Genomic DNA, 25,237 nt, shown 5'->3' on the forward strand with positions numbered 1-25,237 from the left:
TAACTCCTCCAAAAGAAAGAGGGTCCAGTATGCAGATGGATAGCATCCTCTTCATTTTGGAGGAGTTATTCTAGTTTTGCTATTATCCTCAGAGTATACCCTTAGGTTTATTTGAAAACCATGCATTAATCTACAGGGAGCTACCTTCTGCAAGGAGGCACTAGGAGCAAGTTCCTCTTTTTTCACCATTTGCATATTCCTTACCAAGAAGTCCTAGCAGGGCATGCATGATCTAATAAGTCCCTGAACTGTCTTTCCTTAATAAGACACATAATCCCTTTAGATTGCTTCTTGTGATATTTGATCTATACTCCAAGGGTTGAGTGTATTTCAATCAGATATAGACATTTGATTTTACTGCTTTTGAAATTCTTGGCAAATGTTGATCATTTAATAATGATGTGGCATTTACAATCTGCATTTGACTATGCTGCTGACCTTGTGGACTACTAATTCAACACATTTGGGATCACTATAGTAATACTAAATACTCCAGTATAAGTTAGTAGTAGCTAAGGCAAACTTTTGCTCCATGAATAGATAGGGTTATTTTAATCATTTGGTCGATTTTGTCAAGTGCCTAATAGTTACACTAGACATCTCCCAGATTCCTGGGATCAGTAGCAAGGAGACTGTAACCTTTTCATTGTTTTACCAAATTATGCTGGGCAGAATAGCATTGTCTACTGCACTATTTTGTCCAGTGAAAAAAAGAGAGCAGCTCACCCTATTTAGTGTCAATGGGATCTCCTATAAAGGAGATGAAACCAGACCCATCCTATCTACTGTATAATGAGTCAAATTAACGCTGAGCTTATGAGACAAGTGTGGACATAGTGCAATACTACCTAAAAATGTAGTTGTGATTAATTATTATTTGCCTATAAACTATCCTATTGTCTAGCCCCTCAGTTGGACCAATCACTAGTAAGTATGAGCACCACAAATACTGTAGTTAAAATATTTACCAGGTTTTGAATGAGGAGGACTTTCAGGCTTTTGTGTAGTTGTGGACTGAAAAGGTCTTTGTGTTGTGTTAGAAACTGAAAAATACAACAGTTTTAGTAGTTGGTAGTTTTTCAATATAAGTAATCCAAGTTACTTGATAATACAGTGTATGTGGTTGTATTACATGCATCTGTGTAGCCCAATTACTTTCCTAGACCTTAACTATAAGAAATACGAAAAGACCATAAAACTTATTATCTAGTGGAGGTAGATAATTACCATAAATAGGCTATCTCACAAAGTCCAACCCTTTGTGAAAAGAAGCCATTGTAATGATCAACCTTCATTGAATCCACATCTGCAAATACATTTTTCTAGCAGCTGCTAGTTTTACAAGATGCCCATTTAACCACTTCAGTACTGGGCCAATTTGTGGTCCAGGACCAGACACATTTTCGGTTTATTTTGTATGTGCGGTGTAACATTTTTCTTTTACGTCTCATTCAACTAATTTCTGCGTCTTTTTTTGGGGGACACATAGGGCTTAATTTTATGTTGTTTTTATTTTCGAATTTTTCGAATATGTTTTCTTTTTTTTTTACATCTGGAAAAATATAAACAAAATAGGAGGGAACTTGTGTCTGGTTTTCACTTTTCTTTTTTTTTTTTTTTTTTTTAATTTAATAACACACAGTGCCACTGAAAAACTTTATAAAATAGTTTTTCCTCTCCATTACAGTATTTTTTATTTTATGTGGTGTCGTCGGGGGTGGGGCTATAACCTTTAATAATGGCATTTTATTGGTGTATTATTTTACTTATTATTTTACTTATTTTTTAATTATTTTATTTAAAATTTTTTAAACTTTTTTATAATTTTTTTTTATATATATTTTTTTCAGATGGTGTCCCTATAAGGTCATAAGAGACTTTTGGGGACATGTGATCACTTTTTCTTTGTTAGAGAGGCTGATTTTCCCTATAACTGGGGCTGGTACATTTAGACCCAGTTGTAGGAGGAATACAGCCTCCTGCACGCTGTATACACAGTATACAGAGCTGATCTGGGTCCAGTAGGACCCAGCAGCTCTTCCAAGACATTGAGCCCGGCGATTCACGTGACCGCCTGGTCAGAGGGCGACTGCATGATGGCGGCGCGCATAGCTGTGTATACAGCGCTCATTGAGTGCTGTATACACAGCGATTGAGAAGGCAGGGAAGGGAATAAACCTTCCCTGTCTTCTCTCTAGGAGCTCCGGCTGAAGTTACAGCCAGCTCCCAGCTTCAGCAATTGCACGATCTCGTGCAATAGCTGCGTTCTGATAGGATGCAACGGCATGTCCTGTCAGAACAAGGCAACCACTTCCCGGACGTATATACTCTATGGGCGGTCCGGAAGTGGTTAAGTGACAAACTGACTATGTAATACATGGAATGGCTGGGGCCACTGCAGCGAGTGGCTCTCCAATGCTTATGAGTAAGTCTCTTCTTTGACTTCTGGGGATGTCACGAAACACCCTTTAAAATGCATTATGGTAATGTCAGCCAGTTACAGTTGTCCTTAGCATGGGGATATATACTGAATGGCCACTTTATTTGAGATATCTGCTCTATCACTATTGGAGCTTCCATGTAAGGAAATTAGACACATGACCCAGTGGTGCAGCACAAAATCAAGTAAGTTTACTATGTATCAGTTTCAGTGTGAATCCACAATAGAATGGGAAAAATTAAGCCATCTGAATAACTATAAATGAGGCATGGTCATCAGCACTAGACTATATGGGGCAACCTTTGGCGTTTTCTCATGCAACATTGTAGAAAGTATACTGAGAATGGTGTGATAATGGAAAAGCATCCAGTGAAAAAAAAAACAATCCTATGGATGTAAAGAAATCGGAGATTTTCAAGAATCAATGTGATCAACAAGCGATACACAGTCAAGCAGATTGCCACTGAATTCCATAGTGGTACTCCAACTAATGTGTCTGAATGCCCAATTCATCATTCTATTGTATGGAGGGGCTATAACACCAGACAACCAGTTATAGTATCATGCCTGTCTAAGAAAATGGAAAAAGAAGACACTAGTGGGCAAAGAGTGCAAACATTGGATCAATGAATAATGTAAAAACATTGCCTGGTTAGATGAATCTATATATCTGTTGCACCATGCTGGGTCACAATATGGAGCAAGCAGAAACATTCTATAAACACTTCCTGCCAGATATTAACCATTCAGTTTAGTGGATTAGAAGTAATGGTGTGTGGTATGTCTAAAGCTGGGAGTGGTACCTCAACTGTGGAAAACATCTTGTGTGGTACCAGTCCCAGAGAAACCCAACCCGATGGGCTACAATGACTACCGACCTGTAGCACTGACATCCCACTTGATGAAGGTCCTAGAGAGACTGATCCTGACATACTTATGCCCCCTAGTGAGCTCCGCTCTGGACACCCTTCAGTTTGCCTATCGGCCGGGCATTGGGGTAGATGACGCCATCATCCACCTTCTTCATAGAGCTCTCTCTCACCTAGAGAAACCTGGGAACACTGTGAGAATAATGTTCTTTGACTTCTCCAGTGCTTTCAACACCATTCAGCCAGGGCTACTGAGGGAGAAGCTGAACCTTGGTGGTGTGGACCATCACCTGTCCAACTGGATCCTAGACTACCTGAGAAACCGCCCTCAGTATGTGAGAGCCCAGGACTGTGTGTCTGACACTTTGATCTGTAGTACGGGGACACCACAAGGTACAGTTCTTGCCCCATTTCTCTTCACACTGTACACTGCTGACTTTAGGCACAACTCATTCAGCTGTTACTTACAGGACTACTCCGATGACTCTGCTATAGTAGGCTTTATCACTGATGGCGACGATAGGGAATACAGAGACTTAAATCGGGATTTTGTTGAATGGTGCCAGCAGAACCACCTCAGGATTAATGCTGGGAAGACCAAGGAAATGGTGGTGGACTTTAGTAAACGGAGTAGTGCTCCGACCCTGATGGAGATCCAAGGGACAAGTATTGAGATAGTCAGGACCTATAAGTATCTGGGTTTGCTCCTCAACAATAAACTAGACTGGGCTGATCACCTGGAGGCGCTGCACAGAAAGGGCCACAGCAGACTCTACCTACTCAGGAGACTGAGGGCCTTCGGAGTCCAGGGGCCACTTCTTAGAGCCTTCTTCAACTCTGTGGTTGCTTCAGCCATCTTTTTCAGTGTGGCCTGCTGGGGAAGCAGTGTATCAACCAGGGACAGAAATAGACTTGACAGGCTGATCAGAAGGGCCAGCTCTGTCCTGGGGAGCCCCCTGGACCCAGTACAGGTGGTGGGTGACAGAAGGATACTGTCCGTGATGACCTCCAGGTGGGAGAACAAATCCTACCCCATGTATGGAACCTTGATGGGACTTGGCAGCACTGTAAGTGACCGTCTGCTCCACCCCAAGTGTGAGAAGGAGCGCTATCACAAGTCCTTCCTTCCAACCGCAACCAGGCTGTATAATCTACATCAGTCCAAGTGAAGATCACTCCGCACAGAAAACTAATGATTATGAAGTCTTCCTTATTTCTTCTTCTGTTCCTTAGCTGCTATGGACTCCTAGTATATCTTCTCTTCTCAACATATGTGTGCCTAAGTCTGTAATATATTACTGTGTATTAGGGCTCGTTCACATCTGCGGCCCGGTCTCCGTACTTAGGTTTCCGTTTCCTGCCTAAAACACAGGCAGGATACGGAAACCTGCAGGAGACTTTCTCACCCATTCATTTGAATGGGTGATAAAGCTGTCCGGCCGTGCGCGGCGGTGAGCATTTTGCGCTCTCCGCCGCGAAACCGGGTTTTATAATCCGGACACAGAGTCGGACATGCACTACTCTGTGTCCGGATAAAAAAATCCGGTTTCGTGGCGGAGAGCGCAAAACGCTCACTGCCGCGCACGGCCGGACCCGGTCTATGGTTTCCGTCTTCTGGCATGCAGAAGACGGAAACCATAGAACGGAGACCCCAGACGCAGGTGTGAACCCAGCGTTATCCTGTATCTGTATTACTATGCTGCTCTAACATGCCAAAATTTCAACACTGTGGGACTATTAAAGGATTATCTTATCTTATTGGTACATCCTTGGTCCTCATAACTGGGGGTGATACCTTTGTATGCCATGATGAATTGTTACTGTTCTTGTAAGCCAACAGAGGACTAAAGCTCTAATAGATGATTGTCTATAATAAAATGGCCATTCAGTGTATCAACTTAGTTTGTCAAAGCCAGGCAGATAGTTGTGGAAGGAGTAGGGTAATATGTAGGATAATGTGGTAGTCACAAACATGTTCACTTGTAGGTGCAATTGTTTCTGACTTAAAGAGGAAGATTTTCCCACCTCCTCCAACTACAGTTCTTTGCATCATTTAATAGACGGTGTTCCACTGATTCCAGTGCTGTTGGAATTTTTTCTCTAGCCACAACAGATCCTGAGAAATTGTTTAGTTTTTGTGCCCAATATACTAATAGGGTCTCTACTGTAAAGTGGGTGGTCTCAGGGAGGAGCAGGCACAGGGGTGTAATTCTGAGATCTGATACTGTCCACCCAGGGGAAGAGAGTGTCAAAGCCCTGATTCATGCCCCTTGTCAGCTCTGGTCAAGCATACTTCACAGTAGAGAGCCTAAATAGCATATCAGCTGCCAAAATTAATAGCACAGATTACTTGGCAACAGTGGGAGCTAGAGAAAAAAATCCATCTCTTCAAAAATGAATAAAGCAGTGTCTGTTGGAGGTTAGAGGTGGTGAAACATCCTTTTTAAGCTAAACTTTTCACACTGTGAAGATTCATTTACAAATAGGTTTATAGATATTCATATAAATGATCAGACTGTTATCTCGCCTTTAAAAGGAGATCTGAGGTAATGGTATATAAAACAAAGAGCTTGAAGGACCCTGATAAAGACACTTGATTTGCCATGTTCAGCCTCTAACAGGTGTACATCCAGCTCACATAAATGAGCATGTGTACATGACAGTAAATGACAATAAATCCAGTTTTATGGTTGTCTCAGATATGCAGTCAATTAACATGAAAGGCTCTTTACCCAAAGGTACATCTGGTTCTTCAAAGATCTGAAGACTAATAACATTTATAGGCATTCTCTGTGTTGATTTTGGAGCTGTGATGAAGAACAAAACAAAGGCTCATTACAGTAAAAATTCAGTATGGCACCATCTTATACAATTTCATCTAACTTGAAGCTTTCAACAAAAATAAAGAAACAACCTAGATGTTCAACCCGAGAGACATTGCAATAGTTGTCATAATCTTTGTAGGATTTCCCTTTCAATAAGTGAAAACTTTGAATTAGTTCATGAAAATGTCATAAACACATCACAAATCCAAAATACAAAACTGAATCCAACAAAATTATGTAGCTAGAAGTTGCCTTTTCAAGATCTTCAGTGGTTGATACATTACAGCAATTAGGAAACGGTAGTGAGTTATTTTTACACTATATGATAATAATAATAATAATAATAATAATAATAATAATAACAATAATAATAACAATTTATTATTATTGTTATTATTATTATATTTAATTATATTAATAACATATGTAATTATTATTATTATTATTATTATTATTATTATTAATAATAATAATAATAATAATAATAATAATGACTTAATTTCATGCCATCAGGAAAATATTTTTTTCTGAGGAAAAAGGAGAATGGGTAGACTTTATCTAGTACTAAAAGATATTTAAAAATCTCTTTTTGGAGATGGTGGGCTATATGATTACATATAATATACTTGCATTTGGAAATAGAGATTATATTGAATTCATTACAGTGAAAATTGTTGAATAAAAGATCAGGATATTAAGTAGTTAAAAGTATTTAAAAAAATTGAGGTTGATTTATATCATTATAACCATAGAGAATAATATACATTTGTGGTGCTAAATGTATACCATGTACTTTATAACCTTATCAATATAGAATATATATAATAAAATAAAAATCATTAAAAAAATTGGGAAATTACCAGGTTTTGAGTGTAAGATTTTGTTTGACTGAGTTGTTTTAGGAATGGGAGGTAAGGTGGTTTGTGTCTCAGTTTTTTCTGGAATGCAAATAAAAGAACATATGTTACATATTTTCTTTCTGTAAAACAATACTAGGAATAAGAATATATTATGTGACCATTCACTAGCAGAAAGGAGTGGACTGTAAATATAATAAAGGATTAGATTAGGCAGGCTTTGTAGAACGTGTCTCTAGAAAAAGCATTCAATGCACTTTGTGAAGACCATTGGGAGCCAGTCTTTACTCTTATAGCAATACATTTACAGGCGGAGCAGAGTTTGTTGAGTTTAATATACTCCGTATATAACAATGTAAGGATTAACCATGTCTCATCAAACATAGTTTGAGACTGAGAGTCACATTAAACACTGAAAAAAATGGAAAAAAAAATGCCCATGGCTATGTTTGCTGCAACAAACTGTACTCTATCTGTGCATCTACAGAAATGAGAGAATTGCAAAAGAAAGGCTAAAAGGAGCAAACTCTAAGTATGAATTTCATAGCACTGTGTGTGTGCTCTTTGCATAAAAGGAAAAGAGGCAAAAATAAACATGCCATGCTAACATAAAGCTAACAACTTTACCACTTGGTATTGTTGGATCCGCAAATATGTGAAGACTAATGAGGTTAATGGGCATCCTTTTGTTGGGCACTGGTTTTACCGCTGTATAGAATACAATATATTTATTAAGTACAGGAATATTCTGCATTATTAAATAATAATATAAAAATTATTTAAAATCATTTTAGTTTACCAGTGGATATTGTTGGACTTTTTGTTGTTCTGCTGAATTTAGGGGAACTAGGTTGCTCTGTTTTATTTGGCTCTGAAAAATAAAGATTTATTTTATTCAATATTTTCATTTATAAAATGTTCATTTGTGTCTTTTTACAGTCATTGGTACAAGTGTTCACCAAAAAAGTGAGTGAATAAATGAAAAAGTAGTCAGAACAAGTTGAGGTCATGTTCAGAGCTTATTTCCATAGACTTTGTTCTAAGGTAATGCAGCTCCAATGAGTCTGAAACACCTCTAAAGAAATAGTCTCATCTCTTTAAGGTTCGGTTCACATCTACGTTTGGGTTTCCGTTCAGGGAGTCCACTTGAGGATCTCCTGAGAGGAAACCAATATGTATAGAAAAGTGTTTACCTGGGAAAACTGTGGACCCCATAGATTATAACGGGGTCAATGCGGTTTCTGCTCAGTTTCCGCACGAAACGTGGATAGAAAAGTCTTTCACTTTCTTATATGTACAGTTTTCCATTCAGGGGGTCCCCAAGTGGACTCCCCAAATAGAAACCTGAACACAGATGTGAACTGGGCCTAAGAATATTTTGTTGTGGACTAAACCCCTTAGGTAAGCTTCCTAGTATCTCCATATAAAACCAAAAAGACAGTTATGTACAAGTCAGAGGATTCTTGGGCTATCATATTATGCATATATACCTGTAATTCATATTATAGTCTTAAGAATATTTATATAAACTAATACCTAGAAACTTTTAACTATTGTTTAAATTCAAAATTGGGAGTGAAATCCACACAGAGAAAAATCTAAGAACATTTTCTACCTCCACTGTGTTTTGGATACACTCTTGTTTTTTGGGTTATAAGTACAATACTGTCATGTGAAAGTGGCCTAAGAGACAAGGTACAACATCAGTTTAGAAAAGGGACATTTGGAAGTAATCAAAGACCGTAGATAGATCCGCATGAAATCACTTTTAATTTATGTGTCGGTAAATGAATACAAACAAAATTGTGATGTTTTGGATCATTTTGTACAAAATATTTCTGAGGTGAATAGTTTAAAAACCTAAATTGACATCAATGTAAAAAAAAAAAATATTAAATTACTTTGGAATTTTTGTATCTACTTTAGATACAAGATTACTTTTTTCTTAAATGTAATGGGCATTCTCTGCACGATGTGTTGTAATTTTAATACAGTAAAGTCTTAAATGTTTCTCTTTTCATCGCTGCATTTGCTTATAAGTAAAATGCTATATATTTCAAGCATTGGTTGGTTAATTTTTAAGGTATAAGGAGTCCTCATCAGTTATGTATGTTGCCTTGCAATGGTCTGCCTACTAAACCCAACTGTATGTAGTAAGACCAAACAACAACAAGCTTGGAATATGTGAATCACATGAAAAAAACATTTTGTTTCATGCATTATCATGTATCATTATTTAGATACGTTGCTATCAATGCATAGAGTTGTCCGCAAAAGAAAACTATGTCAAAACTGAATGAAAGCAAAAAAACAGAAAAACTTGACATGATATTAAATAATACTTTCTGCAAATAAAGTGTTTACCCAGAGTTATCTTTGTATGCTCTAAAATGTCAACTCCAAAATCGTCAATTGGAAGAATGTGAGTTTTTTTAGGATCTGCATGGAATAAAACAGTATTACAATATTAGCAAAACAAACCTCTTCATTGAACTTCTACTGGGTTGTTTGCTCTGACACATCCTACTTAAAAAGAAAACATTAATGGAATATTTCTGGAAAAAAAAAATTATTACCAACTGATAAGGATGGACTTTCTGTAGTTTGGGCCTTTTTGACAATATATTTGTGAGTTTCAGTTGGAACTGGAAATAAAAGGGAAGAGCTTAACATGAAGACAATATATATGTAAGTGCAATGTCCAATGAGTAATGCAGCACTGTGAAAAATTAGATCATATGATATAGGAATCTGGCAATGGCAGCGAAACTATCTGCAAATCTGCAAAAAAAGAAGAAATGCAAGCTTCTTTTATCAAAGCGTAAACTAGCTTAGAAAAGAACATGCGCCATGGTTGAAGTTTAAGGAGGAAAATGCTATAGCAGAAGATTATTTACCCGTGGAGGTGGTTGTTTCTTCAGGTAACTGAGTGGGAGGTAAATCCTTTAAAACTGAACGGAACAGAAGTATTAGTTATGCCATGAAGACTGTTGGTTGTATCAGCTGGATAATGATATCCTAATGATACTGATCTTCTGGATTCTACTCTTACATCTTCTATACTATATTACTTATAGATCTAATGCAGGGGTCCTCAAACTTTTTAAACAGTGGGCCGGAGGCAGAGCAGGTCACACAGACACCGGGAGCGGTGCCCTCCAATAGGTAAAGTGAAGTGCGCTCCATGACCTGGCCTGAGCTCCGCAGGAGCTTCATTATAAATGCACGCCTGCCGGCGTTGTCGGCGGGGCCAGACAGAAGTGCTTGGTGGGCCGCATGTGACCTGCGGGCCGCAGTTTGAGGATCCCTGCTGTAATGTAATAACCAGATGTATCACTCACTTCCTGTTGAATTCCTCACTTCTCAATCAAATTATTCTCAGTATTACACACTAGGAGACTAACCTTAAAGACGTTACATGTTGCAACACTTTGCTTAATAGATAAGTATATAGGCTCCAAAGAAGTGGAATAATAATTTATAGCCTTCACAATAAAGAAAAAAAAAAGTTTACAATTTTTTTTTTTTTTATCAGTACATAAAAACATAGTATACAAAGGTCGTATGTCAGGGCCAAATGCCTCCCAAACCCCCAAACCAATAATATAACATATTTTTTATCATCACTGTATTTGGCAGATTTGACTGCAAACAGTCAGGGTGTCGGCACAGGTTGTACATGCAATTCAAAGCTAAAGGGGCAGCAATTCCAGAGGACAGTCAGAACAATTCCACCTGTCCGTAGGTAAATCTGGCACATGAGGTCAGTCTCTACTGCACTTGCAGGCTGATTTTTATATCCCTAAAAATGGTTATCTCTGAGTTGCTTCAAAAGTTTGCGGTCACAAACGTTTCTGCTCCTAAGAAGGATCCTACATAGCAGTATTATTGATTTTGGACCTGACAAAATAGCTTACAATTGATAAACTTATCTTCACACCAAGGTCCAGATATCTCTCGCATAAAAGGATTGACTGTGAACAGAAGATACAGGTAGGCTTTCTAAAACTATGTATTCAATCTTTCAGTCCAACCTTCAAGTTATAATTGAATAGCCAATAGACTGAATAAATGATGTTTGGATGTCTAGATATTAGTCCTATCAGTTAACTCAGCAGATGATGCCTAGATGGGTCTATAGCCAGTCAGAGCTCGCTCCATTAAACCTGAGGGTATCCTCTCAGATACTACTACCTTACAGTCTCCTATTAAAACTCTCAACAGAGCAGTAGAGTATTACAGTACCAGCTGTAGGGTATGTCTTTTGTGGCAATGGTGTTTTGTCCTGCACAGGAGGCGCTCTTGTTTTCTTTGGTGCTGCAAAATAATTGCAGGGAGTCAATACTGCCAAATGTACATGCCATGTCAATGATGTCCATTTTTACCAAGTAGAAAAAAAAAATGGTACCAACTAAATATACATGTAGGCACAATAAGGAGTCACATGATGCAACTTTAACGTTCTGAATACGATATTTCTAGATAAGCTCTAGGTAGGAACTAATATTTCATCTAAATTTTTATATCAAAAACCTTATGTTGCTTCTCTTGTAAGGAATCATGTTTCTCCTGGTGCTCCTGGCACCAGAGGCACATGCCCTGATTTCTTTTATTTGTGCTCAGGGTATTGTGGAGCCATCAATCACAATATTGAATTTCATCTGTTCCTCCCCCATCAGTGCTCCAGTTATTTTTAGAGTCCACCAATAACTGTACATAGGATCATCCTTTACCGTGCTTTTCCAAACTTAACAACTGATGATCTATCCTTAAGATAGATCATCAACTTAAGATCAGAAGGGGTGCAACACACAGGATGCCAGCCAAACTGCTGTTTGAAAAGACCACAGCGTTCAGTTGAGCACTGCATCCTTTTTACAGAGCACCATAGTATCATACATTGTATAGCGACTGTGCTTGGCATTGCACCTCATCCCCATACACTTGAATGGGACTGAGATGAGAATAGGCCACATGACTGGTGAACATGTCCTGAGAAACCTCTTATCTCTGAAAAAAATAAATAAATGAATAAATTATTACCAAGTGATATGGATGGACTTTTTGTAGTTTGGGCCTTTTTGACAATATATTTGTGAGTTTCAGTTGGAACTGGAAATAAAAGGGAAGAGCTGGGCATGAAGACAATATATATGCAAGTGCAATGTCCAATGAGTAATGCAGGACTCATGCAAAATTAGATCATATAATATAGGAATCTGGCAATGGCAGGGAAACTATCTGCAAATCTGCAAAAAAGTAGAAATGCAAGCTTCTTTTATCAAAGTGTAAACTAGCCTAGAAAAGAACATGCGCCATGGTTGAAGTTTAAGGAGGAGAATGCTATAGCAGAAGATTATTTACCCGTGGAGGTGGTTGTTTCTTCAGGTAACTGAGTGGAAGGTAAATCCTTTAAAACTGAACGGAACAGAAATATTAGTTATGCCATGAAGACTGATGGTTGTATCTGCTGGATAATGATATCCTAATGATACTGATATCCTGGATTCTACTGTTCAATCTTCTATACTATATTACTTACAGACCATAATGTAATAACCACATATATCACTCACTTCCTGGTTTACTTCTCAATCGAATTATAATAACTGTTATATAATAACATTACAAGCTAGGAGACTAACCTTTAAGAGTTTACATGTAGCAGCACTTTGCTTAATAAATAAGTATACAGGTATATAGTATTCTCAGAAGTGGAATAATAATTGATAGCCTTCATAAAAAAAAGGTTTACAGCTTTTCTTTATTTGCATATATTTAAGGGAGTCTTTCAGTTCAAATACCTCCTAAACCAATAATAGTGCAATGTAGAGGCCTTTAGTAGAAACAGAAAACAGCCATGACACAGGCAAAACTTATAAATGTAATTCACAAGTAAAGGGGCAGCAATTCCAGAGGACAGACAGAACACTTTTGGCTGTCAGTAGGCACAAGAGATCTGCCACTAGTGCACTTACAGGCTGATTTACATTCGTATAAATAGGTTCTCTCTACATTTCTTTAACAGTTTGTGGCCACAAAGATACATTTCTGCTCCCAACAAGGCCTCTACACAGCAGTATTATTGGTTTTGCACCTGACAGACTCTTGAAATTGCTAATCCTATCATCTCACCAAGGTCCAGCTAACTCCCACATAGAGGGATTGACTGTGGACAGAAGATACAGGTAGGCTTTCTAAGACTCTGTATTCAATCTTTCAGTTCAACCTTCAAGTTACAATGGAATGACGAATAGGCTGAATAAATGGTGTTTGGATATTAATCCTATTAGTTAACTCAGGTGATGATGCCAAGATGGGCCTATAGCCAGTCTGCGCTCGCTTCATTATATCTTAAGGTTATCCTCTCAGATACTACTACAGTACAGTCTCATCTTTAAACTCTCAACAGATCAGTAAAATATTACAGTACCAGCTGTGGGGTATGTCTTTTGTGGCAATGGTGTTTTGTGTTGCACAGGAGGCGCTCTGGTTTTCTTTGATGCTACAAAAAATAGCAGGGAGTCAATTCTGGCAAATATACATGCCATGTCATTTTATTACTTTCATATTTAGAGGGTTTGTCCAGTAATAAATTATATTGTTTGTATAATAGAAAGTTAGACAATTTCCTAATATACTTTCTGTATTAATCCCCCATGGTTTTCTGTCATTTTTTGTTTACTTCCAGTGAATAAAAATCAGTCCATGGTCATGTGATATACAGTCCATGGTCATGTGACGGACACCCAGGTGCACAGCTCGTTACTGGGCTGATGTCTGGTTACTGTGACTATAACAAGCTGTGCCCATGTGTGTCCATCACATGACCATGGACTGTATATCACATGACCATGGACTGATTTTTATTCACTGGAAGTAAACAAAGAATCACAGCAAGGACAGATCTAGAAAGCATTGCAGAATTCATACAGAAAGTATATTGGAGAATTGTATAACTTTTCATTTCCTTATAATGGTGCATACCAAATAAATACATTTTATACTATGTTGTCTATATCCATTCTGAAGTTGTGAAAGTATTAGCTATAGAAGGCCTCAATGTTGCATTACGTACTAAAATTTCAAAACAAAATGTGATTGTATCTATGGATATGTGCAGTATTATTTATTCACTCAGACACGTCTGAGAACTCTTCCACACATTTTAGAAGGAAGCTTTTAGATATATTGTCATGTCATACGTAGCTGTCATGTCATAGCCCTCGGATAGTGCTCCTAAATTTCTACTAAAACTTTAAGTATAGTATAGGGAGAATTCATGTTAGTCTTGGATTGGTTTCTTCTTGGTGTCTTAGTGAATATACTTTAAGGGGGATAATTATGAAACTCTTGCACCTTTTGTTTTTTTTGCTTAATAAAGTGGCCACAAAACTAGCGGTAATTTTACACCTCCCTCACCTCTTCCTGAAAATAGGGCGGTGAGAGAGTGTGTTGTAGACATGCCATGCACCCCGCCAGATATATCATCATAATTTAAACCGCTTTTCTGGTGTAAATTAAGTCTAAAATCTATGCAAGCTACCAGCTGACATATAATTCTGTGTAGGTACAATGGCCTGCTGGAGGATCTGCCTGATTTATGATGAGGCCTGCATTTTGGAATAAGTCAGGTGAATCCTCCAATGGCACAGGGTTCATCAAGATGGGTGTAAACGCCGATCTTCATAAATCCTCTAATGTTCTTTAGGCTAGGGCCTATGGACTTTCAGCTTCAATTAGACCTCTATGGAAAACACCAGTGTCTCCGTAGATATTATTGACATGCTGTGAATTACTAAACGGCAACTGTTTTTTTAACCACGGCATATCCGCTGTGGATATTTTTCTGCAATGTGTGGATGGGATCAGCCACAATCCCACCCACTCTGCAGTACTGTAAAACACTGTGTTTTTGCCACAGTATTTCTGCCACAGCTAAATCATTTAATATCTTTACTCTGGTGCCCAACATGCAAGTTGCCAAGACTATTGGTCATTGTTTTCAGAGACAATAAATATTGCTGCTTGTTACTGGAGGATACAGCAGAGGTTGCCAAAATTATATTTCTCTTTTCAGGGCTTTGCAGCTATTGGATGAATCTACACCCCAATGACTTCTCGCCCTACTTGCCTCTGCATGCACTTTGCATGTACTTATTATGGAGAGTTCACTGCTGCATTTTACCTGCTTCCTCTGGCAGTTGCACCAGAAATACAGTTTAATGCAATGTAAGACAATAGATTCTTATGTTCTAGTGTTTGCAGCACTAGAACATAAGTATAAGTTTGCAGCACATGCATCCTAGCATGTCTATAAAGGAATGAAGTCAAAGCATAGGGTACAAAAAAAAAAAAAAAAATTGCATGAATCTTCTTTATCAAAGCAGCAGATGGTAGAAGCCAACATAAGATATCAGTAACAGTTCACTTAGCGATTTTCCACCCTTCATCAGATTGCTGGCTGTACGATTTGTCCTGATATATATCAGTACAGAATGATCACATGCACTTTTTTAAGAAATTGATTTTACCAGTTGTGGCCTTTGGCTTGGAAGTTGATAGCTTCTGAACAATTGTTTTATCATGGGGAGCTGCAATAAAGACCATTTTGTTTTTCACATTAATATCTCTATGGCAATGTAATGTAAAGATAAACGTAATAACTGAATCCTCAATTCCATTAATTAATGGTTTAGGAAGCTTGTGATATGTATGTGATATGTACTAGTGAGGTAAAAGTACAACTTTCTCCTATGTATGGTCTAGTTCTGCTAATTATACGTTGATATAAAAATAAACTTCATTGTGCCGTGATGTTATGACCTGTTATGACCATTTACCTTACTAGAGAGGTTCAATCCCAAAAATCCTCTCTGTCTTTTTTCTTAGCTGGTGTCTGTGCCAGACAACCAATCCTAAGAGTTGTCAACAGCTAGCGTTGTCCATCAAAATTACTCTTGTTAGGCTAGGTTCACACTATTGCTATTTTGTCTGTTGTTCTCATCCATCATGATTTTAAAACAACGGACAGTAATAGTAAGAGAATATTATTCTCCATTCACTGTAATGTAAATAAACAAGATGGAAGCTTTCTTCTATCTTGTCTATTTCTGAAAAGGAGGAGAGAGTCCTGCCTGCATTACTATTTCCTCTGTTTGAAACATAAACAAGCAATGATGAAGGAAAGGTTCTGTCGTGTTTTTTACATTACAGTGAATGGAGAAAGGTATAATTGGAGGGTGGTCCATCTGCATTGTCAAGTAGTTTTGCATTCCTCTGTTCTGATCTTATGATGGATCAGAACTACTGGCAATCTAGTGGTATTGTGAAACTAGCCTTAGTACTCTTCATAATGGTGCTTGGAACTGATGAATTAGCAATGACTTAAAGGCGGTGTTTGTCTTTTTAATAGGCGTCTGACTGCTGGGACCCTAACCAATTAGGAGAATGAGGGTCCCTTGTATCCCCCTCTGATTTCAGCAGTTGTGCAGCCTTGCTGTATTCTGTTTCTATTCAACAATCCCCTACTGATGAACAGATAAGCTGCACATACAGTACAAGGGTGCCCCATTCCCTAAAATACTTGAAAAGTTGCCTGAGAGTCACCATTCTTAAGATATTATATTTTTTGGCCTTCAATCAAAGCAGCTGTGACAAGTAATTGCTTTGGTGGTAAGAATCTGATCAGTGGTGGGTTCAATACTCAGACCCCCACAGATCAGACACATGCAACAATCCCATTAATAGAATTGTGTCTCTGGGACAAATTTGTAAGATATGATAAGATAATCCTTTAATAGTCCCACCATGGGGGAATTCACTGTGTTATAATTTAACCCCTTAACAGCCAATAACGTACCTATGTATCACTGGTTGAAAGGGTTTGTATGGAGAGGGCACAGAGGAGTAGTGCCGGCAGCATTCATGCCTGTTAACCTTTAAGATGCCATAGTTAATTGCAACAGTGGCATTTAAACAGGCGCTACCATGGAGGAATGATCATCATTAATGATCAAAACATCATTAGGGAATAGTTGATAACCAATAAGCAGAATATAAGTAACATATCATTATTACTGTTCAATGTAACAGCTAAACCTTTAAAAAAATGTTTTTTCCTATTTCTAACCCATTCTTAATCTTTTCCAGCTTCTCAGCACTTTGCACAAAATACTAAATTGTGCCATTATAAAGTCAATTTTGTTCTCTATAAAAAAAAAATAAATTAAACTGTGAATGGAAAGATAGAAAAGTTATGGTTCTTGGACTGCAGGGAAGAAAAAAAACAGAAACACAAAAACATAAATTGGCCCAGTTCTTAACAGTCTAAGGAAAAAGGATCATTTTCAGATCTCACCCTGTGGATTGGCCATCAATATGAAACATGCTTTAGGGGCTGAAAAATCCCCTTAAGGACTAGCATAAGTGATAAATATATACAAGAATTTAAGATATTACATTTTATATGTGGACTAAAGGCGCGTTGTTAAGATGTAAAAAGTTTTATTGGAAAAGTAAAAGCCTATAGATTATTAGATATGTATTTATGAGAAGGCACTAACATTGAGGTTTGTTGTGCATTGCCTCTCCAAAGACACATAAAGACCATGGATTAACTAAAATAGGGTCTACTAATTCACCAATTTATTACCTAAAGTAAATATTTCTGCTTCAGACGTGTGTGGCGCTTCGGTTGTTTTTACTTCAGAATCTGGCTGTGTGCTGTCTGAAGTCAAATTAAAACAAAGACGAAACAGAGACTATTAGACGAGGGAAGAATTCTGTCATAGAAACACAAATATCGCTCATTATAAGAGGTAATGATTTTACCAGCTTCATCGCTCGGTGCTTCAGTGCTAGGGAAAGGTTTTGTGTGCAATGATACAGTTTCGTTTGGAACTGGAAGAAAGAGGAGAGCTTACATTCAGCTTCCAGGAGGTTGACTTAAAGACGGAATTCATTTATGAGTTAGAAAAAGAGTGGGAACATAAAATAAACGAGCCTGTGGAAGAAAAGCTGAATGTAGCAGAATCCTAAGCCGCAAAAAAGATAATGTTAGATTGAAATGTACACTAACAAAATATGATTAGAAATCCATCTTAGAATGCAAATCAATTATCTACAGTATACACATACAGAAAAAATATATGGAGATAATGTAAACAATCATCTATAATCCATCATGTATGATCCTTAAAGAAGCAGCGCTCTGAAAGTGTCCAGACCCCTACAATACTGCTCAGAGGCGTCAAATATTAGAATTCTTCAACCATTGATTTTCACCATTACAAAGAAGTCAAAGACCCTTCATAAAGGTATTGGTGGGATAACCAATAAGTCTAACAAAAGGATTTGATCTTTTATAAGTGGTCTATGGATATAGGATTAAACCGGCCTCATTCTTTTGTCTTGATGCCTAAATAGAGGCTGACTATAAGTGAAGACAGTATGAGAAAGGAAGACAAATGTTCTCTAACACCGGCAATGTATTGACCAACATAACCCACAGGAATGTTTTAAGCAAATAAAAAATGACACATTTCCTATAGATTTGTACTCAGTAGTAGATTTTATATTGTAAAAAGTTATCTAGAAAAAAGTTATACCAAGTATATAATATGGTGCTTCAGTCCTAACAATACTGTCCTGTGTAGGAGTATTCTGATCTTCAGTGAATGCTGAAACAAAAATACCAAGAACAAAATTTTAATCTACCCAATAATAATGGCAGGGCACATGCTTGCACTTCTAGAGAAAGTGAAAAGCATATTTAGAATCCTTTGATGCAGCTGCATCCATGGATGCCAGAATATTATGGTACTTCAAGGACATCAATCTTTGATCATTTCAATTATACCCTTGAGGTTTACTACGATATTTTATATGCACTAGTATGTATTACCATCTCTCTGATGACTTTTATCAGTCTTCTGCTGACTTCACAAAGTATTACTGCAGTTCAATATATCTGCCCCAAAGAACATTATGCGGAAGGAAAAGAGTGATATAGATTTCTCATTTGCAAGTATTCTTCTTAAAGACACCAATGTACAATTGTCTGCTCCACTGTTGTTGGAAGAAACTTGTAATTACATGTCATAGAAGAATACCCATTTCTTAGAAAAAGCGATGACCATACAGAAGATGAAAAAGTCTCATGGATATTTAAGAACTATGTGAAGCACAGGGTGATTGGCAGATGGACTGTGTATTGGGCAAGACAATAGATGGGATTGTGTTATCCATGGATTTTGTGCACTGTACTGTGTAATGGACTTGATGTATGGGACAATGAACTGAAGTGTGTGCTAGTCTGGGAATGGAAAAAACACTGTGTACTAGTATTAAGTGACGGACTATGTGATGAACTGGATTTTTTGATGCGTTGGATAGGGAGATGAACTGAATGAAATGCTGAAAAGGGCAATGGATATAGGACATGCTTTTAAGCAGACTCAAATGCTGAAGAAATGTATGATGTTTAATACCAGTATGTAAAGGCAAGAGAGAGAGCTACAAACTAATACTTCCTTAAGACAAACATTACCCGTGTTAGTTTTTGTATGAATGTGGGTGGGCATGGTACTTTGCTTGGCCGAGAAAATTTGGCTTGCAGTAACTGAAGAAATATTAAAACAGCCCATTAACAGAATACATTTTCAGGACATAAAAAAGTATATTTTCATACTAAACAAATCCCATAATCCAATTGCTACCATTCAGAGGATGATTATTTTTTTTTTTTGATAATGTAAAGCTAAAAAATATACATCACATTTCATGCAGACTCATACAGACAGTGCTGAAGTTACATATCAGAAGACTATAGGCACTAAATGCCTTGCATCACATGTCCTCATAAATACATGTGCAACAGAACAAATTTTCCAAATAGAAATTAATATGCAAAATTAGCCTTAAAGGGATTCTACCATTAAAACACATTTTTTTCTTGTTGATACGTAGGAATAGCCTTAAGAAAGGCTATTCTTCTCCTACCTTTAGATGTTTTCACCGCGTCGCTGTTTCGGTATAAATCCCAGTTTTCGTTGGTATGCAAATGAGTTCTCTCGCAGCAATGATGCAAGAGAACTCTCCAGCGACACCTCCATCGTCTTCAGGAATGTCCTCTTCACGTGTCTTCTTCCAGTGCAAACTTGTAGGTCTCGGGCAGAGCCGACTGCCCATGCCCACAGGCCACAAGAAAATGGCCGCTTACTTACTGTGTAAGCGGCCATTTTTCTTGTGGCCACAGGCATGCGCAGTCAGCTCTGCCTGAGGCCTGGGCCCTGCTCGAACTGTGCCGCGGAGAAGACATCTAAAGGTAGGAGAAGAATAGCCTTTCTTAAGGCTATTCCTATGTATCAACGAGAAAAAAATGTGTTTTAATGGTAGAATCCCTTTATAGAAATTTCTGTTATCGGACAGAACCAAGACACACCTACAGACTATTTATCTATAAAAAAAGACCCATCACATGTAGCTATGATCAAAATGGAAACTGTGGACAATATCCACTAAATAACCTAAATTCTGTCCTAAAGAGCAGAGACTGCTCACAGACCTGTGCCTATTACACCTAATGGAAAATTCATCCCTTCAGATAGCCAAGTGACATTTTAGAAGAGATAGCCATGATTGATAGACCTCTAGTCAATAGAAAGTTATACTGTATAACACAAAATAATTTTAGGAAGTAAAACAAATTTTTCACAAATGTTTTCATTAACATATTTGGCTTATATATTAGGCTGTCTAGACATGCTACACTACAAAAGCCATAGCAACTACAAGCAAAAAATAAAGCAGTTGAAGGTAGAACATTAAAGATGAACCTATGCTTTTATTTCAAGCATGATTCATGTGTTTGCCTCTTATTCAACTATATAACACAAAACTCTTCAGATGACACTGCCATAAATATAGATGATGCCATATACAGTCCTATGAAAAAGTTTGGGCACCCCTATTAATCTTAATCATTTTTAGTTCTAAATATTTTGGTATTTGCAACAGCCATTTCAGTTTGATATATCTAATAACTGATGGACACAGTAATATTTCAGGATTGAAATGAGGTTTATTGTACTAACAGAAAATGCGCAATATGCATTAAACCAAAATTTGACCGGTGCAAAAGTATGGGCACCTCAACAGAAAAGTGACATTAATATTTAGTACATCCTCCTTTTGCAAAGATAACAGCCTCTAGTCGCTTCCTGTAGCTTTTAATCAGTTCCTGGATCCTGGATAAAGGTATTTTGGACAAACAATTCAAGTTCAGTTAAGTTAGATGGTCGCCGAGCATGGACAGCCCGCTTCAAATCATCCCACAGATGTTCAATGATATTCAGGTCTGGGGACTGGGATGGCCATTCCAGAACATTGTAATTGTTCCTCTGCATGAATGCCTGAGGATTTGGAGCGGTGTTTTGGATCATTGTCTTGCTGAAATATCCATCCCCGGCGTAACTTCAACTTCGTCACTGATTCTTGAACATTATTCTCAAGAATCTGCTGATACTGAGTGGAATCCATGCGACCCTCAACTTTAACAAGATTCCCGATGCCGGCATTGGCCACACAGCCCCAAAGCATGATGGAACCTCCACCAAATTTTACAGTGGGTAGCATGTGTTTTTCTTGGAATGCTGTTTCTTTTTGGACGCCATGCATAACGCCTTTTTTTATAACCAAACAACTCAATTTTTGTTTCCAAAATGAAGCTGCCTTGTCCAAATGTGCTTTTTCATACCTCAGGCAACTCTATTTGTGGCGTACGTGCAGAAACGGCTTCTTTCTCATCACTCTCCCATACAGCTTCTATTTGTGCAAAGTGCGCTGTATAGTTGACCGATGCACAGTGACACCATCTGCAGCAAGATGATGCTGCAGCTCTTTGGAGGTGGTCTATGGATTGTCCTTGACTGTTCTCACCATTCTTCTTCTCTGCCTTTCTGATATTTTTCTTGGCCTGCCACTTCTGGGCTTAACAAGAACTGTCCCTGTGGTCTTCCATTTCCTTACTATGTTCCTCACAGTGGAAACTGACAGGTTAAATCTCTGAGACAACTTTTTGTATCCTTCCCCTGAACAACTATGTTGAACAATCTTTGTTTTCAGATCATTTGAGAGTTGTTTTGAGTAGCCCATGATGCCACTCTTCAGAGGAGATTCAAATAGGAGATCAACTTGCAATTGGCCACCTTAAATACCTTTTCTTATGATTGGATACATCTGGCTATGAAGTTCAAAGCTCACTGAGGTTACAAAACCAATTTTGTGCTTCAGTAAGTCAGTAAAAAGTAGTTAGGGGAATTCAAATCAATAAAATGATAAGGGTGCCCATACTTTTGCACCGGTCAAATTTTGGTTTAATGCATATTGCACATTTTCTGTTAGTACAATAAACCTCATTTCAATCCTGAAATATTACTGTGTCCATCAGTTATTAGATATGTCAAACTGAAATGGCTGTTGCAAACACCAAAATATTTAGAACAAAAAATGATTAAGATTAATAGGGGTGCCCAAACATTTTCATAGGACTGTATATGTTCTTTATAGGAATGCTGTAATCTAGCATTTAGCTTTAAAATATAACAATGGAAAGAGAACTATACCATGTACAGAATGAGGTACTTCAGTCCTATCATTACTTTCATATGTAGTGGGAATATGCTGACCTCCTGTGAATGCTGAAAGGAAAATTCCAAAAAACAAACATTTAATCTTGTCCTGAAATGATGGAGCCGGGATCTAACATCTACTCGGACTCTATTGAGACAGATGTAACAAAGATAAACTTCTCTGTTCTTCTGTAAAGGAACAAAACACTTCTTGAATAATATTACACCTGATCTGCAGTAACTGAAGTGCGGTTACCTGCTAGCTTTATACAGCCAACTTAAACACTTAAAGTTTATTCCTCTATCTATCAAGAAAATGAAATGTATCATAGCACTAAAAAAGTAACTTCACATCTCTGTCTCAAAGACTCATACAGTATGTGGAGACAAAAGATGCAACTAAGACATGAGCATCACAGCAATTCTAAGTCATAAAGTAATACCAAGTTCTAACAGAAGAAGTATGAGTGAATGGCCAAATATTCATTGATAATAAAACAGTCACTTGCACAAATTGTAGTTTGTGACATGAACTGATGGATTATGATATAGCTTGTATTTGTGCCTTTAAGCAGAAAGATATATAGTACAATGGATAACATCTAATGTCATTATGGAATGATAATACAGCACTACCAACTACCAAGCTTTACCCGTGGTTGCTTTTATTCGTGGATGAAAGGGCAGCGTTCTTTGTGTGGCTGGCATAATCTGAGTTGTAGTAGCTGAAAAAAACACCAAGCCTAGCTGATTAATAGCATAACAGAAATCCATTTTTGGCTGACAATGAGCTAATGTGTATGGCCAGCATAAGGCTAAGGCCCCATGTAGCGAGACACAGAAAAAGTTCTGCGGAAAAAAATACGGAAAAAAGCTTTGTGTTTTTTGCCACAGACTTTTTCTCTGCATTTTCCTCTGCTGACTTTCTGCCCCTCTTATACCTATACCAAAAATGCCAGCATTTCCACAGTTACAGCTGACAAGCTGCGCTTTTCAACTTTTCTAATGCAAATTTTTTTCTGCACTATGTGGATCGGATCAGCCAGAATCCCATTCATTATGAAGGTACTGTTAAACTGGTTTTCACAACATGGGGCTTCAGCCTAAGAGACAACTAGATGAAATTATAAAAATCTGATGTAACAGAATTTGGTTCTTCAAAGCCCATATACCTGCGTGTCCATACATACTACACAACCCTATATAAAGAGACTGGAAATAACAACCAATTTAGCTAAATGTGCAAAGTTAAGTAATATTTTTGTATGAGTTCTACTGCATTAAACTGTAAAACAACATCAATAAAAAAAAAAAAAAAAAATTCCAAGTATGTATTACTGCCACAGAGGTGACTAAATAAAATGACAAGATGATGCCAAATATATTCTCCTCTCACTTATTGTTAAAAGGTAAAGACAACTATACCATGTACAGAATGAGGCACTTCAGTCCTAGCAATACTCTCATATGTAGTAAGAACATGCTGGCTTCCTCTAAATGCTGAAAGAAAAATTCCAAAAACAAACACTTAATCTTCTCCAGAAATTGTGGCACGGACACATGCTCGCATTGAGATAACCATGAAATGCTTAAGTAGAATCCATTGAGGCAGATGTATCAAAGTAACAAAATCTTTTAGAGATATTTTCCTGTTCTGTGAATGGCATAATATTATGTCACGTGGGTTGAATGTGGTTTCAATTTACAGTTTTATACATTCAGTTTAGTTCACTTTTAGATTCTCTTTCTTTTGTACTATCTCACTACGCTGAAAATTTCGTTTGACATGTCTGCCTCAAAGCTTCCAGTAGCACAATGGGCAAAGTAAGCAATGAAGAAAAGTATAGGTATTCTCCTTTCAGACTCATATGTTATTAGTCTAGTCCACTAGGAGCTTAAAATGCTCACAAGTCATAGAAGAATACCTAGTTCTAACAGATAGGGGCAGGCGGATTTTATGGCCATACAGTGACTGCTGCAGAAAACAAGTTGCGTGGTAGCAAATAAGGATTGCGAGATGGTTTGTATGCTGGATGAATTATATTATGGCTTTGATCCTATGTCTTTAAGCAGAAAGATAGACCATATAAGGCATGATATGCAATGCCATCATGTAATGATAAAATATAGCACTACAAGCTACAAAGCTTTACCCGTGGTTGTTTTTGTTCGGGTACGAGGGGGCCGTGTTCTTTGTTTGGATGGAAGTATTTGAGTCACAGAAGCTGGAGAAATATCAAACTTAGCTGATTAATAGTATACTAGCAATGCAAGTATTAGACATATACTAGAAAACCAGAATACATATACACAATATCAAGAACTATCATACTAAAGACATCTAAAGGGTTTTCCAGGAGTTATATATTGATGATCAATCCTTGGAATCTCTCTGTTTATTTTTTTTTTTACCAATCCTTGGAATAAGTCATCAATAACTACGGTGTCCAACAATTGGAACCCTTACAGATCAGCTGCTGAAGATGACCAATGTTTTCATGTCACAGGCCAGATTCATCACGTTCATTTGTCCTGTGGCCTGTTTGCAGCTCAGTCCCATTCACAGTGAAGAAGTTACTGTGGTCTCTTCAAACAAATCCTGGTTGTCAGACCC

The 25,237-nt window shown here is 37.6% G+C and overlaps 1 protein-coding gene across 18 annotated transcripts in view; it reads right to left on the bottom strand.

The window, feature by feature from the left end:
- ABI3BP (ABI family member 3 binding protein) overlaps positions 1-25,237 on the bottom strand; it is a 277,686-nt gene that overhangs the window by 75,440 nt on the left and 177,009 nt on the right. For 10 of the 18 annotated variants that reach the window (XM_075265013.1, XM_075265012.1, XM_075265014.1 and 7 more), the window contains 21 exons: positions 24,777-24,848; positions 24,049-24,123; positions 23,277-23,348; positions 22,618-22,692; positions 19,542-19,613; positions 18,601-18,672; positions 17,825-17,893; positions 17,646-17,720; positions 15,526-15,585; positions 13,425-13,496; positions 12,356-12,409; positions 12,035-12,103; positions 11,237-11,308; positions 9,889-9,942; positions 9,568-9,636; positions 9,356-9,430; positions 7,791-7,862; positions 7,619-7,699; positions 6,995-7,072; positions 6,042-6,116; positions 969-1,043 (listed from right to left, as the gene is read on the bottom strand). In XM_075265013.1, the coding sequence (XP_075121114.1) occupies positions 969-1,043; positions 6,042-6,116; positions 6,995-7,072; positions 7,619-7,699; positions 7,791-7,862; positions 9,356-9,430; positions 9,568-9,636; positions 9,889-9,942; positions 11,237-11,308; positions 12,035-12,103; positions 12,356-12,409; positions 13,425-13,496; positions 15,526-15,585; positions 17,646-17,720; positions 17,825-17,893; positions 18,601-18,672; positions 19,542-19,613; positions 22,618-22,692; positions 23,277-23,348; positions 24,049-24,123; positions 24,777-24,848 (1,488 nt within the window). The remainder of the gene's footprint in view (positions 1-968; positions 1,044-6,041; positions 6,117-6,994; positions 7,073-7,618; positions 7,700-7,790; positions 7,863-9,355; positions 9,431-9,567; positions 9,637-9,888; positions 9,943-11,236; positions 11,309-12,034; positions 12,104-12,355; positions 12,410-13,424; positions 13,497-15,525; positions 15,586-17,645; positions 17,721-17,824; positions 17,894-18,600; positions 18,673-19,541; positions 19,614-22,617; positions 22,693-23,276; positions 23,349-24,048; positions 24,124-24,776; positions 24,849-25,237) is intronic. The other 8 variants (XM_075265024.1, XM_075265023.1, XM_075265018.1 and 5 more) reach the window with 8 other exon arrangements.

Source organism: Leptodactylus fuscus, chromosome 2, assembly GCF_031893055.1.
Source record: "Leptodactylus fuscus isolate aLepFus1 chromosome 2, aLepFus1.hap2, whole genome shotgun sequence".
Classification (NCBI taxonomy): Eukaryota; Metazoa; Chordata; class Amphibia; order Anura; family Leptodactylidae; genus Leptodactylus; species Leptodactylus fuscus.